We start from the raw sequence: 14,382 nt of genomic DNA, 5'->3' as shown, positions 1-14,382 counted from the left end.
CTAAATAAAGGCATAAGCAAAACCAGAAACAGAACGAGGTGACGTGCACACCAAAAGGGCTCTGCTGGAAAAAGGGCACGGGGACCCTCTGCCTTCCTTCTGTTTCTCTTTTGCAAGAGCTGCAGTGATAGTGCAGCAAGCCCTGCTAACGAGGTAGGCAGAGAAAAGGCAATTGCAAGTCCATCCTGACTGCTGACTGCAGTTCATACTGGAGTTCTAACACGTCTGGCACAGCAGCACTCAGTGTGGGTGTGACTTCATTCAGGCCACTGGTCACAAGGACCATAAAACCATGGTGCTGTGTAAGCGATGCACCAGGTCTCCAGGTGTTCCTGAAAGCTCCTGGCGCAGACGATTTATCTCCGAGGAGATCCAAGTCCCTCCTGTGCTGAGCACGGTCTTCTGGCAATCTGCATTTCAAATGCATACACTTAAAACGGCTCTTCTCCCTCTAAACTGTTTCCTGGTGACATTCCATAGGACACTCCAGCCTTCAAAACTGCTAAGTGATTAACTGAGAACAGTGGGACCTGGACACTAAGCAGGACACTGGTGTTCTTTAATCACTACAGCTCTTCTGCAAAATACACCGTGCAAATTCTGTTGTTCCTTCATTCCCTGTTTGAATGCCGTATCTCTGACCATCACTGGATGAGGTGTATCCGTAACAGCCGATGTTCACAAATATGTTGAAGTCACGCATTAAACCAAGATCACTGTGGATGATCTTCAATAGTTTATTAATTTAAAACATTGTTCCAATAAATACATACTAATAAACATTAAGACACTCCATAAAATCTAAATAGGACATTTACAAACCTGGTAACAAAGTAAAAACAGCTTTTTTTTGTTTTGTTTTGTTTTTTAACTGAGGTACATGCAGGGTCATTTAAGGCAAATCCAGTCAATTACTGTTTTACATTGATTCCTGCCCACCTCAGGAGAGTCTCCCTTTAAAAACTTAAAAAAGAGAACAAAAACAAATATACAAAGGAGACTACTGAGTAGCTATTTTCCAGTTATTTATAACAAGACTGTGAGCAGAAGCCAATGACTGTTATTGAAAGTCTTTGCTTGCCCTGTGCCCCCGCTCTCAGTCAGGACCAGTCCTTAGGTGGGTTCCTGGTTATAAGGCAGAACTCTGTGCTTTGGTTTTTCCAGTTGTCTTTCACAAGCTTCCTTTTCTCCAGTGAATGTAGCAAGACAACCCCACAAGCCTCAAACACACACAGCCAGGCCTTGCTTAGGCACAGAGATAGCTTTGGGAGATAAAAAGGGTCTCCTCCTAACTGTCAATGCAACTCCTCATTTACACCAGAATAAGTGAGAGCAGAAGCAGGCCCAAGCTGGTGCCTCAGCTTAAAAAATAGCCTAATGTCAAACTGACAGGAAACCAATAGTAGAGCCTTTCAGCACTGAAACTCAACCAAGGCAAGCGCTGCTTGTGCCATTTACTGACTGCTCTCTGTGAGTACCATGTAAACACTGTTATGCCCACGTATCCATGCAAAGTAATTCAAGCTATTGAAAACATTAGGATTTTTATCTTGGCCATGGGAGGAATACTTTCCAGCTTACAGGTATTTGGTAGCTTATCCACCTTTAGAGTAACAGGCTTTGTATCTAAAAGGCTTATCTTCCAGTGTTATTTCAGAAACGGAGGACAAGAGATAGAAACCCCAACCTTTAATTTCCACTCTCGCAGTCACGTAGGTTGAGCTGCCAATGCACGGCCCTGTCCTTTCCAAGCTCCTGGTCGGAAAGGTAACGCCAGGGTCTGTTCTACAGACAGGGCTCAGGTCCAGCAGGGAAGCCAAGGGAGTCTGTTCTCCTAGTGTTGTAGGTGCTTTCTGCATTGCAGGGCTCATTTGAGGCCATGCTGTGTCTCCCGGTGTCTCCGTAAATCCACCTTTCTTTGGAAGCCTTTGCCACACAGATCACAGCCAAAGGGCTTGAATCCTGTGTGCTTCCGACTGTGAGTGATGAGGTTGGAGCTCTGACTAAAGGCTTTTCCACACACCTGACACTTGTGAGGTTTCTCACCTGCAAGCAAAAGGTGTTAAAGAAGGTGTGAAAGGGGTAATGTGCTGCACACTCAGGGTCAGAGCAAATAGGAATTGTACTCTGGGCCTCAGAGCTAACTGAAGTGATTCCTCCATGACTACAAAAAAGACATTCTTACTAAGATCATGCAGTTGGCCGCCTTGAGTCATCAGCTGTGCCTGCACCGTGACTTAGCAGGCAGGGATCTGGTTATATTTGCATTGCTGCAGTACAGTCCTGGAAGCAGCTTGAAGCAAAGAGTGCTCTGATGACATCACAGCTTGTGAACACGTTGGTATTTGGCTGCACGGCCCCTGTGAGATTTAAATCACCTTTTTTGGGTTTTTTTCCTAGAAACATCAGGAATTCCTGGGAAGACCTCGGCTTGTGATGGCTGCCTGACATCAGTTATGCCATCAGTTTAGGTGCACATAGAAGTGAATGTTGCTGAGTCAAAAGCAGTGAGCTGTGGCCTGCCTGCAAACGCCCTTGAGTGAAACCTGAAGGGCCAGGGTTCAAACCCCAGTCCTCACTCTGGAATGCTAGCAGTCACTCCAAGAGAGTCCTGAAGTTCTCTTGGCAAATAATGGAAATGGGAATAAATCCAGGCTCCAAGCTTCTCTCACAGAGGGGCCAGTGGCACAGCTCCATTGGTCTCCATAGGAGCAGGATCCCAGTGTGTTTCCATAGTGTTTACTATCAAATAACGGGAAAAAAGGGAACCCCGACCACAAAACCAAGCCTGATTTCAAGAATGGCTTCACACCTGCAAAGCCCACTGACTCAGCTGGAGCAAAAAGCACTCTTCGTACTTCTGAAAATCAGATTCTTAGAACAATAAAATCTGTGTGAACTGAGCCTCCAATGCATTTTGCACGTTGACACTGCATATGAAATTTTCCCTAACTCAGTTAAGAAGCTGGTTCTATGTTATCAAATAACAGCCCAGATACAGTTGGTGACTTCAGAATCATAATACAAAGGACGTTTTGGCCCATTCAGAATTTAGTTGAAATCTCATTTGAAAAAGTTACTGTGGAAATACTTCTCACTTTTCTTCCTAAATAGTTCATTTCCATTCAGCAGTAATCTTGTGGAGAATCTTTATAGGTACTATTGTTCACTGCTTGTGATCCAGGAAAATCACAGCCGAGCAGCACTTCATATGATGCCACCTTCCTACATATTTACCACTTCAACATTTCACTCTTGATATCTGCTAATATTCCACTCTCAGGAACCAGGATTTTGGTCACCCAAACCTTGGGTTAAGCTACTGCAGCTATTATTTTGTGCCTACAGATGTGTCTGTATCTCACACATCATTCATCTCCTTCTGCCTTAAATGAACGTAGCGGAGGTACGTAAAGTAAAATTTATTTTTACAGATCTCTGACAAACCTGCCTTCTCACTGAGCAGTATTTTAAAAACAATTTCCTTTTGTGATTCACCTGCACTTTATTAGTTTCCATGTTTATTACTAACAGTGAAACTTGAGAACTCTGCACCTCTCTTTCCATTCTGTATCAGGCTGCAGCCCTTTCTCAGAAAGTCCGGGTGGAAGTGCAGACAATCAATCTCTGAACAAATATTTAGACTAAGAGTTGCACCCTGGGGCCGCCAGTTTGCTGTTTGACCTAGAGGAGGAGACTCCTCTTGTTCCTATTGTAAATTGGTAGATCCGGTACTAGGAGATGCTGCAGTCAAACTCACCTATCATTTTCCAGGGACCTCAGCTGTAAATCAAGGCCGCAAGAATATAATGCTCTACAAATCATCTTACACAAAAGCCGTTTAAATAAACATTGGTAGATCCTATTAAGGGAACACTGATTGGATTGCGAGGATTTGGGTTATTTTGCAGCTGCTGTTCATGAAACCACATTCAAATCACCCTCATTTGCACAAGTAGAGCTCAGACAGCGTGAACCACAGCAGGGCCATGAGAAGCACAGGGCGGTGTAAATGCTGTCCCAGCTGAGGAGGGAACAGGCTGCTGCAGAGAGACCACTTCAGAGACCTGCCCCTATATCTGAGGCTGAACACCAGCAGCTGCAAAGCATACCTGTGTGAATGAAGGTGTGTTTCTTCATATCAGATTTCTGGTGGAACCGCTTCCCACAGTACTGGCAGGGATAGGGCCGGGTGTCCGAGTGGATAAGCAGGTGGGTGGACAGAGTAGAAGATCTCTTAAAACTCTTCCCACAGATCTTACAATCAAAGCTGCGTTCCTGCAGAAAGAGGAGCCCAAACACACCCACATTACACTATGTCAGAGATCCCACAGCAGCAGTCTGGCCAGCAGCACAAGAGTGTTGTCCCTTCTGCCATAGAAAGGACTTCTACATCTGCAGAAAGCTGGCCTGAGGAGATGCTACAACCAACATGACAGTGCTGCATAATAAAAAGAAGATAATGAACCCCTTCCCTCTGCCTGCACATTTCAACAAGGACCCATAATCATTCTGCTGGGAAGACCAGCAGCTGCAGCACTGTTCAAAGTGCACTCTGCAGGAAAGTGGGTGCTGAGGTGTGTGTGGCTCTCTGGGGAAATCTCTGTGGCAGGTTGATTTGTGCTGGAAGCCTAACGACCATCTGCATATTTCTACTTTCATTATAATTAAGCGAAAGGTACCTAGAGCATGTGGGGAAAAGAGCTTTTTGGCTCACTGCTTCCACAAATCTAACTAAACACACTAAAACTGCTGTCTCTCCCTAACACAAACCTCCTCATCACTTTCTTCCACCACAGATCATCTTTTCCTTTAACTCCCATTACACCTTCCTCCTCCTGCTGTGCTTAATATAGGCACCTTATTTGGCTTTTTATGCACAGTCCCAGAAATTTTCTCCCCTCCTTGGACTTAATTTGCAGTACTGCTCTTTTCAAAGTTATTCACTGGGTGATGAGATATTTCTTTTCATTGTGCGCTCTGCTGATGCACGCTCATGCAACTGTAAATAAAACAGCAAACAAACAGTGCTGTAATTCTATCCTCCCAAACCCAATCTGAGGAAGGAAGATTTGCCAGGTTAAGTGGGTGGGTGAAGGGGAAATATGGAACAATATCAGCAGATGGAAAATGTTACAAATACTCCTACCAAAATTAACTACCATATTCTTTTGGTGTGTGACTCAGAGGGTGTCGAGACGGATGAAGTCTGTGCTCTATACCTGACTGGTCTTTCAGATGTTCCCTGCATGGACACAATGACTACCAACAAGGGAAGATTCACTTCTTTGGTGGAGAGGGAGGAGAAAAAATGAGGAGAGCTGTGTCAGAAGAAAGCACAGTGACTTGCTTTAGATGTCAACAAAGTCCACACCCTCCTCACAGTTTCCAGCTCAGAGAGCAAAAAATTTATTATTTATTATCTGTTACTCCTGGAGTGCCAAAAGACCCATTGCTTAATACAGACACGCACAAGGTCAGGGGAACGGAAACAAAGTCAGTACCCTGTACTTTGTCATTTTTTTCCTATTCTTCCTTTGCTTGATAGCTGCCCACCCTTTATTCTGCCTACCACCATACTCTTCACCCACAACTACACCCTGCAGCCCTATGATGCTTTCTTCCCCTCGGTTTAAACGCCCACCTACTGCCTGTGATTGCCTTCACGGCCCTCCCAGTGCCTGCTGAAGCAAGCAGTTGGCCCTGGCCCTCCCACCTTCATCCTGGCAGCCTGCCCTGCTCTCACCTGTGAGTGCACGGCCTTGTGCTGCTCCAGGCTGACTGCGTGGCCGAAGGTCTTGCCACACATGTCACAGGCAAAAGGCCTTGTGCCACTGTGTGAACGGCGCACATGTACCTCGAGGCCATGTGGTGTGGAGAAGACCTGAAACAGAGAGAGCAGGCAGGGTCAGGTTAGCCAGGGAAAAGGGGCTGGGGAACAGTCACAACCAGAGTGGGAGAAAGGGGTCCCTACCTTGCTGCACTTGACGCATTTGTAAGAGCCAGCACTAATGAGCAAAGGGCGGCACAAGAGGTCTGACTCCACCTTGAGGCCACCAGGTCCCTTCTCCTGCTGCAGCCCAGTCTGTGTCTCAGTATAGAGTCCAGGTGCTGCTGCTGGAGGCCGTTCAAACAGCCCTGGGCCTGGGGAGCCAAAATCACCATAAAGTCCAAGGGAAGAGCTGCTCTCTGCACCATACAGGGTGGGCTCAGAGCCCCGCTCGCAAAAGAGCCTCAAGGCTGAAGTTCGCTCCAGCGCTGGGCAGGGCCGGTAGCTTTGTACAAGGTGCCTCAGCTCGGAGCCTCCCAGGCTGCTCCACGCGTATGGTTTGAAGGGCACTGAGAAGGGAGGTGCTTCATCCAGGGATGGACACACAGATCTCTCTGAGGCTGTGGAAACACAAAGCCATGGGAATTAGTGTACTTTTACAGTCCAGCCACCATCGTGAGGCAGAACTGGCTCAGTACTCAACCTTGTGCCACAGCTTAAACTGCTTTTTACACATTTTATATTGTTCAGTAGGGTTGGTGCATCCAGTGCTAACTCATCACCTGCTACCCCAATCAAATAATTTAAAGCAAGCACCACACCAGTTTTGTCTACCTCCATCTTTGGGTGCCCAGGTGCAAACATACTGATCTGACTGTTGAGATACTGAACAACTTGGTCTGCAACTTCCTTTGGTTTTATCTGTTGTGCCTCAGAGAGGTATAGCTACTATATCCCAACCTGAGCATCAAAGCCGACAGTCCAAATATTTCAGTTTAGAACAGGTCACATTCACCCAGAAATGACATTATGGAGGTGCCAGAAGAAGCAGACATGCTGCGATGTGTACCTGCTCAACAGAACTCAAAATGGCTTGTTGCACAATGCAGTGCCCAAATGTAGTCTCTAAACTTCATGCCATAACTGCACGTTACTGGGAAAAGAATAATCAAAATAGAAAACAGCTTCTGAAGTGCTTGAATTTCATGCCTCACTTTTTCAGGAAAAAAAAAAAAAAAATATATATATATATATATGTATGTTATGTATATATATGTAAAAATTGAAATTGTCTGAAATAAAATCACGGTTCTTTCAGATTTCTCTGTGTAGAGACACTGAATCTGCTGAAAATACTGAGTTCATAAATGCATCATGAAAATCATTGGTATAGACCGCATTAAAAATTGAAGGACAAAGAGATTTTCCTATCAGCCATAATCAAAGCTATCTTCCACCAAGACAAGCTCAGGTGACTTCAGCTGGCTGTAACAGCCTCACCTTTGGCAACAGCATCTGACCAAGGGGTGGGCATAAGATCTATCCCACTTGCTTTAGCAGACTGATGTAATGGCAGGAAACAGCCTTGGAGATCAGTGTATGAAGGCACAAACACTCAGGGTATAAAGAAAACACAGTTATGCAGGGAATTGGAGGTATCAGATCCCTGTGGCTGCCAGAGGTGGTGATTTATGCCCAAGGTGTGCTGTGCTACTTTCACTCTCCCTCACAAAAGGCAGCAGAGCTGGGAGTCAAATGTCTCCACTGGATAAATACAGTAGGGAACTAAAAAGAGCATTAATGCATTGACTGTTGAGAGGCTGATGCCTTCACAGAAATACTGGCACCCCCTACCACTTTGCTTACTGGAGTAGCTTCCCTTACCCAAAAGCTTGCAAGCTCACAAATGTTTGATTTTCTCATTCCTGACAACTTCCCAGATTCCACAGCTTTATCAGCCTTCAGCAAAAGAAGACAACCAGAAGTGGGATAGGGAAGAAAGGCAGGAAGAAATAGGCTACCCCCTTCAGATCACTGAAGATAAGAGTGAAAACACATCAGAAACTGAGTTTTTAATTCTTACGTTTTCATGTAGCATCATGTGCTAACAGACTCAGGTTTTTTCCATTTAAGTACTAGTGTTTCAGTTGGGAATATATGCGCTCATATCAACTGGGACGTTTGAACAGAGAGATGAAATCAGATGAGCTGACATGGTGCTAAGCATGATTTTTCCTGTTCTGCACTGACTGCAAAGTTGTGGTCAGCATCACATCATCTATCTTGTGTCTGTGCAACCAGTTTCAGTGTTGTCATGTCTCACGATTTTATCACAAGATTCAAGACTATCTTAAAGCCCCAGCCCTTGAAACTGCATGATTTCATCGCGCAGCTTTCCTTTTGTTTTCTAGCTCTTGTATCTGCTTTTTTCCCCTTAAAGTCAACTACTAGCCCAGACTGTAAAGAAAAAATACAAAAATGTAAACCCTCAGCATTTCAACACTAGAACTGACTATCCTCAAGGTATTTCTTACAATTCTGATTTGTAAGCCAGTCCACTGATGGACAGGGGAGAAAAGGCTGACCTAATTTTTGAGCCTTGGAATCGGCAACACTGGACACGGTGAACACTGCACTACGTATCAGTTTGCGTGCAGTGTTCCTTCCATCGCCTCTCAAGCTTTAGAGACCTCGCAGGCAAAAGTGCAGGGGAGCCGCTCATGCTGTACTTCCCAAGGGCAAGCTCAAGGCATCCAAACCCCAAATCCAGCATCAAACCTTGTGTGCCACACTGCACGGCAAAAGACACACTGCTATCTCTGCCTCTCCTCTGCTCCACAGCATCCAGCCCTCCAGAGGGTGAATGGTGGAGGAAAACAGACTCTTCCTCCTCTCTATTCCGAGCAGTTCTGTGCAGCCCCTGGGAGAACAAACAGCAGCAGTCCTTATTGGATGATAAGGCGAACTCTACCTGAAATGACCAGGAATTGATTCAAGTGTCCTCTTCCATAGAGCAAAAATCACCATGATCACAGTGACAACTCTGTTACACCCAGTAAAAGGCTCCCTCCAAGACGCCAAGAGGTTCATCAAACAATACCTATGTAATGCTGCACAAAGTTATCAGGCACCTTCTGTACATGCAAACATGATTACAGGCATATGTAGAATGTAAGGTTAAATAACACAGTGATCTGCACCGATGCAGTCAGTGTACGTAGAATGCTAACCCTATGAGGTATTGCATCGTGTCTGTGTGAGACCTCCTACACTGGCAGCACCGCATTCAAAGACAGACCTGAAGCTTTTCGTTGCACAACAAAGCATCCATGTTCACTCCTGGGGATGAGGAGGTGACAAACTACTCACTGCACTCACCCTGTGTGTGATTTAGAAGCATCATTTCCCATCTGAGCTGTGTGTGGAAGCACAGAAACACACAGACAAACACAATCTCAAAATCCAGCATCTCACCAGCACATCTCACAGAAGTGACTTAGGCACAAATTCCAGCTCCATGCTGAATCCAACAAGGCAGCTGGATGCGGGGATTTGGGGAAGCTGTGAAAGGAAGCCCATCTATTTAACCTTGCTGCTCATGCACTGATCCTTGACAGCACCTCTCTCAGTGCACCGAGGTTCGTTTAATGAAGCCTTTTCGTGCCAGGACAAGGAGTCCCGAACCTTCAGTTATCCCCTATGAATGGAATCAAATAGTTCCAGGACTTTGCCCCTCCTCTGAAAAATCTTGATCTGGGGATGCCACCGTCATTTTGCAGATGCCTTTTCCAGGTGATCAGATGGTCGGCAGGGAGCTACAATTCCCACAGCAAGGGAAGAAATGAGTGGGGAGGAGGCAAAGGCAGAGCAGCCCCAGTAAATAGCTGCTCCATTTTATATCCGCCTTTTAGATGACTTGTGAAAACGGTGTTATCTGGGGAATGAGGAGAACAATCAGTAAGAATAAAAACTATACATTGCTTTGCTCTGTGAGGAAATCCTAGCAAAAGAGAGACTTGCATTCGTGCCTTAGGTCCAGTCTGTCATTTGCACGGACCAAAACTGTTCTGTAGCTGTACCAACACTCATCAGCATTTTGAACATTCCCTAAAAGGAACGAAGCTCTTTTAAGGGACTGCTGAGCTTTAGAAATGCAAGCCCCCATCATTACAATCAGCTGTTGACATGCAAGGACGCTATAAAGTGAAGTCGGAAAATCAGCGTGGAAATAGGACCGAGTATTCGTTTGCAGGCTCTGCTCTCATTCTGAAAAGCTGAGACAATTTTTCCTTTGCTAAGATAGAAATTGTTCTTTTTCCAGCTGTCACTTTTTAACCGAGGCAATAAAAAGTCGGTTTTGTATATAGGTATTTTTGTTATAAAATGACAACGTGGTATTTTTAAATGAGATAAGTATTTATGCCAGGCTGGGGACAGCATCTCCCACTGCTGTAACCACATCAAAGGCAGGACAAGGGGACAGGCGCTACAGCCATAAGTGTGAGCTTCCTGGATCCGGGGTGTTTAAATCTGACTGTCATTAGTTTCATCTGTTGTTGTTTTGTTTTCCTTTTTTAATGAACGGAGTTTTAGAAAATAAAAGAATTAAAACCAAAACCAGAAAAAAGGTGGGGAAAAAAAAAAAAAGAAAAAGAAGAGGGAGAGATCTTTTTCTTTTTATAGACAAGAAATAACCTCAAAGGGAGGTTGGGAAAACATCGAGCAGACAGTCCAAAACACAGAGTCACTGCTGTTCACTCCAGGTAAATAGATAGACAAATAGCTACACTTACTGCCCTAAAATACATTTATCTACTAAGGCCCCCGTAAGGTACCAGGACCCTGTAAGAAAACGCTGAGACCTTGAGAACATAACCGGCTGCTTTCGGCAATTAATCAAAATCAAATGACAATAAAAATACAATCCCATACAGCCCGACCATAACACGCGGCTCCCTTAGCAGGGGAAGCCTGGCTGGAAAAGCAGCCCGAGAGAGACAACGCGAAAACGAGTGGGAAAAGGCAAATCCATCCTTGCACTCATTTTAGACGGCGGCCGGAGGACACGGACACGGGAGCGCGACCGGAGCCCGCCGGGCGCTGCCGCCCCGCTCCTACCTGGAGACACGGAGGGCGAGGGCGGTCTCCAGAAATCGCCGAACTCGGACACTCTGTCGCAGATGCTGCCTTCGCAGCTGGGCGCCGACTCGGAGGTGCCATCGGCGGCCTCGGTGAGGTGGGACTCCGGGGAGAAGCGCCCCTGCGACGGCTCCGGGTCGGGCAGGACGGTGCGGCACAGCCCCGCGCCCTCGGGGATCTTGCTGTCTGCGGGCGGAGAGAGCAGCTCAGCGGGGTCCGGCCGGACACCCCCAACCCGCCCGCCCCGCGTCCGCCGCCGGGCTCCGGGGCCGCCCCGCTAAGGGCGAGCTCCTACCTGCGCAGATCTGGGCCAGCACCGTCTCCAGCCGCAGCCCGTAGTCCTCGTCGGCGGAGCGGGGCTGATGGTAGCTGTGCGCCTTCTTGCTCTTCACCAGGAAGGATCTCGGCATGGTGCTGTGCTGCCGCGACCGTCGCGGCCGCGCTCCGTCTCCGAGCGCCGGGCACGGCGAGCGTCACCTCCGAGTCTCCCGCGGGGCGGCGGCGGGGAGGCGACCTGCGGGGAGGCGCCGAACGGCCGCTGAGGGCCGGGACGGACCGACCGCTCGAGGGGGCGGATCGCAGGTGGCTGCAACCCCCCCCCCAACCGCCCAGCCCCGGGATGCCCGGAGCGAGGATTCTCTGCTCCCGCCGCCCCCGGGGCCGCCCGGTCGGGAAAGCGGGTCGGGGGAGGCGGCCCCGACGGCGCAGCGGGCGGATATCGCGGCGGACGCCCCGGAGCCGGTCAGCGCGGCACCGTCAGACGGCGGGAGCGAGGGGAATCGCCGCGGGGCCGGCAGCGTTATCCCGCCGGTGGGGCGGCACCGTGCCGTCGGGGGAACAGAGTCACCGTCCTGCCACGATAACGTGAAAACGGACACAACGGAATCTCTGGGCGCGCCGCAGCTGTTGGCCCGACGGCGTGAGGCTGCGGGAACCGAGAGCCGGGGCGGGGAGGGGGCGAGGTGGGAAAACGGCCCAGCGGCGCCGCCGAGAGTCAGCGGGGCCCGGCCGGTACCGGGCGGTACCGGGGAGCCGAGCACGAGCGCCCGGGCTGGGCTGCCCCCGCCGCACCTGTCAGCGGCACGAGGCCGTTAGATCGCGGCCGTTCGGTTCTTTTCGGGAACTCTGGGGCCGCCGTCACGGCTCCCTCGAGCCGGCCCAGCTTTGCCCGAGAGGAGCCGAGCGGAGCCGCCCATCCCGCCCGGCCCGAGCGCAGCGTCCACCCCGCGGGGCCGCCCCCGCCAGGCACCGCCCCCGAGCACCGCCCGGAGCAACGCCGGCCGGGCCCACCTGCACCGGGCCCACCTGCATCGAGCCTCGGCCTCGGCCTCCAGCGGGTGGCGGCGGGTGGCGGCGTGCAGCGTGCCGCGCTCCGCCCTGCCCCGACGGCTGGGGCCGCCGTGGGCTCCGCTGCCGCTTCTGCCCCGCGGCTCCGTCTGGACGCGGAGCTTTTCCCTCCAAAAGCCGTCGGGCGCCGCCGGCCGCCCCCGCCCCACCGACACACCGACCCACAGACCCACAGACCCACCGACCCACCGGCTGGGGCCGGAGCCCGCCGTGGGCAGAGCCGGCCCAGCTGACCCAGCTGACCCAGCTCGGGGCGCCGCTCCGCCGCTCCACCTGCCCCCGCCTCTGCCCCCCCCGCCCCGCTCGGCCCCGGCCGCCACCGGGCGCTGTGTGGGGGCGCGAGGCCGCGGCCCGTGAGCGCCTTACCCATAACGAGGGGCGCCGGGGCTGCAGGGCAGCTCGTTACGTGCCGGTAAACGCAGCTTTGAGCGGCAGCGCAGCTTCGCTCGTTTTGTGCGCTGTTGTTTTTTTGTGTGTCTGTGTTTTTTTTCGTTTTTAAGTTTTTCTGTCAGCGCTCCCTCTCAGCTCGGCCCCCGAAACCACAAATTCCACTTCCTGAGCGTTAGGAGCTTCTGCACCGAGAAAAAAAAAGAACGAAAGAAAAAGGCGAAACCTCCTAAACCAGCCCCACAGCCCGGCTCGCTCCCTCCCGTTCCCTCCATCATCCCGCCCGGCGGGGCTCGCTGCGCTGTCACGGAGGAGCCGCTCTGGAGCCGGTCGCTCCGCTCCGCTGCTGCGGGGCTCGGCCCTGAGACGGGGCTCGGCCCTGAGCCGGCCCGTGTGTGTGTCAGCGATTGTCGGATCCGCTCCGACTTCCGCAGCGAGCAGCAGCCCCAGTCTGCCCGCACTGATCGCCGCGGGCCGCTCCCTCCCCTCAGCCCGGCGCTGCGTGATGGGCCGCGGGCAGCGGAGACCTCCCCCAGGGCAGAAATAACTTGTTGTGGAAAACTCTTTCGGGATAAATACGCCCAACGGCGCTGAAAATACCTAAAGCCCCGAGCCTGGAGGTTTGCTCATTTCCCCTCGGCTTTAGGTAATGGTTAAATATGGAAGGGGTAGGCGAGATCCCCCCGCGGCCCCGCCCGGAGCCTCATCTGACGGCGATGGACAGGCCATGGAAACGCGGATGGAGCCAGGCGGGCGGGCAGCGGCTCCGGGAGGGGCGGCCCGGGCGTCGGGGCTCCCGGCCACAGCCGCCCTGAGTCTGAGGCGGGGCTGGAAGGATGGTCGTGTCGGGGACAGGAGCGGCTGCAGCGCTGCCAAACTCATGTGTGAGCACAGCACGTGCTAACGGCCCCGCTCCGCGCTGCGCACAACCGGACCCGACCCGGCCCCGTCGGCACGAAGCTCCGCCGCGGGTCGGGGTCGGCCGGCAGCTCCGGGACGGCGGTGTCAGCCGAGGGGCCGCCACGCGGAGCCCGGGGCACGATCGTGCTGCGCCCAACGCGCGGAGCGAGGAGCTGCACGAGGGAAACGGCCGCGATCCCTCGAGGGGCCGGGACGGGCGGGGATGTGACCCGCAGTGCCCGGAGCGCGGCCGGCTCGGAGCGATCCCGGTTATCACTAGAAGCTGCTACAATACGCTAACCTGTAGCACTGTGCATTCCCTTGGGAAAGGTGTCCTTATTTTTTGTATTCCCTGCTGATTGCACTACTTAAGCTTTGCTTTGTTCTCCTGGTGGCTGTTCAGGACCTTTGTGTTTCTTCTTGCGGCATACAAACGTGCTGTAAATACATCAGACTGCAATTCATGATTTCAATAGTAACTTTTCAAGGCACTGGAGAAACAAAAGCAATTCCACCCGCTGCTCTGACAGCAGTGATTTCTGTGAGCACGAACTGGACGCAGAAAGCAGCAGCAGGCCAGGCGGGCTGCTGGAGGCTGAGGTGATAAACAGCATTTCAGGTTTGAATGGGAGCAGACCCAGAACTTACCTGTGCCATTGGACATGAGGATGTTTTTAATGCTGAGTGGTGAGACACGGGGATGGACTGCACAGAGAAGCAGCAGATGCCCCATCACTGCCATCGTTCAGTTTGGACTTTGACCAACCTGATCTAGCGGTGAACGATGTCCCTGTCCATGGCAGGGGAGCTGGACGGGCTGGTCTTTAGCAGTCCCAACC

General features: G+C 51.1%; 1 protein-coding gene across 1 annotated transcript; it reads right to left on the bottom strand.

Annotated features, from left to right (window-relative positions):
• Positions 1 to 721: 721 nt before the first annotated feature.
• On the bottom strand, positions 722 to 12,940 carry GFI1 (growth factor independent 1 transcriptional repressor). Its single transcript, XM_015870363.2, has 7 exons — positions 12,623 to 12,940; positions 11,205 to 11,423; positions 10,889 to 11,095; positions 5,975 to 6,390; positions 5,747 to 5,884; positions 4,113 to 4,278; positions 722 to 2,046 (listed from the first exon to the last, which is right to left on the bottom strand). The coding sequence occupies exons 2-7, from the start codon at positions 11,317 to 11,319 to the stop codon at positions 1,868 to 1,870; spliced, it is 1,221 nt and encodes a 406-aa protein (XP_015725849.1). The 5' UTR covers positions 11,320 to 11,423; positions 12,623 to 12,940; the 3' UTR covers positions 722 to 1,867.
• Between the last annotated feature and the right edge of the window lie 1,442 nt (positions 12,941 to 14,382).

Source organism: Coturnix japonica, chromosome 8, assembly GCF_001577835.2.
Source record: "Coturnix japonica isolate 7356 chromosome 8, Coturnix japonica 2.1, whole genome shotgun sequence".
Taxonomy (NCBI): domain Eukaryota; kingdom Metazoa; phylum Chordata; class Aves; order Galliformes; family Phasianidae; genus Coturnix; species Coturnix japonica.
The sequence above is the reverse complement of the archived record's forward strand: the minus strand, read 5'-3'. Positions and strand labels throughout refer to the sequence as shown.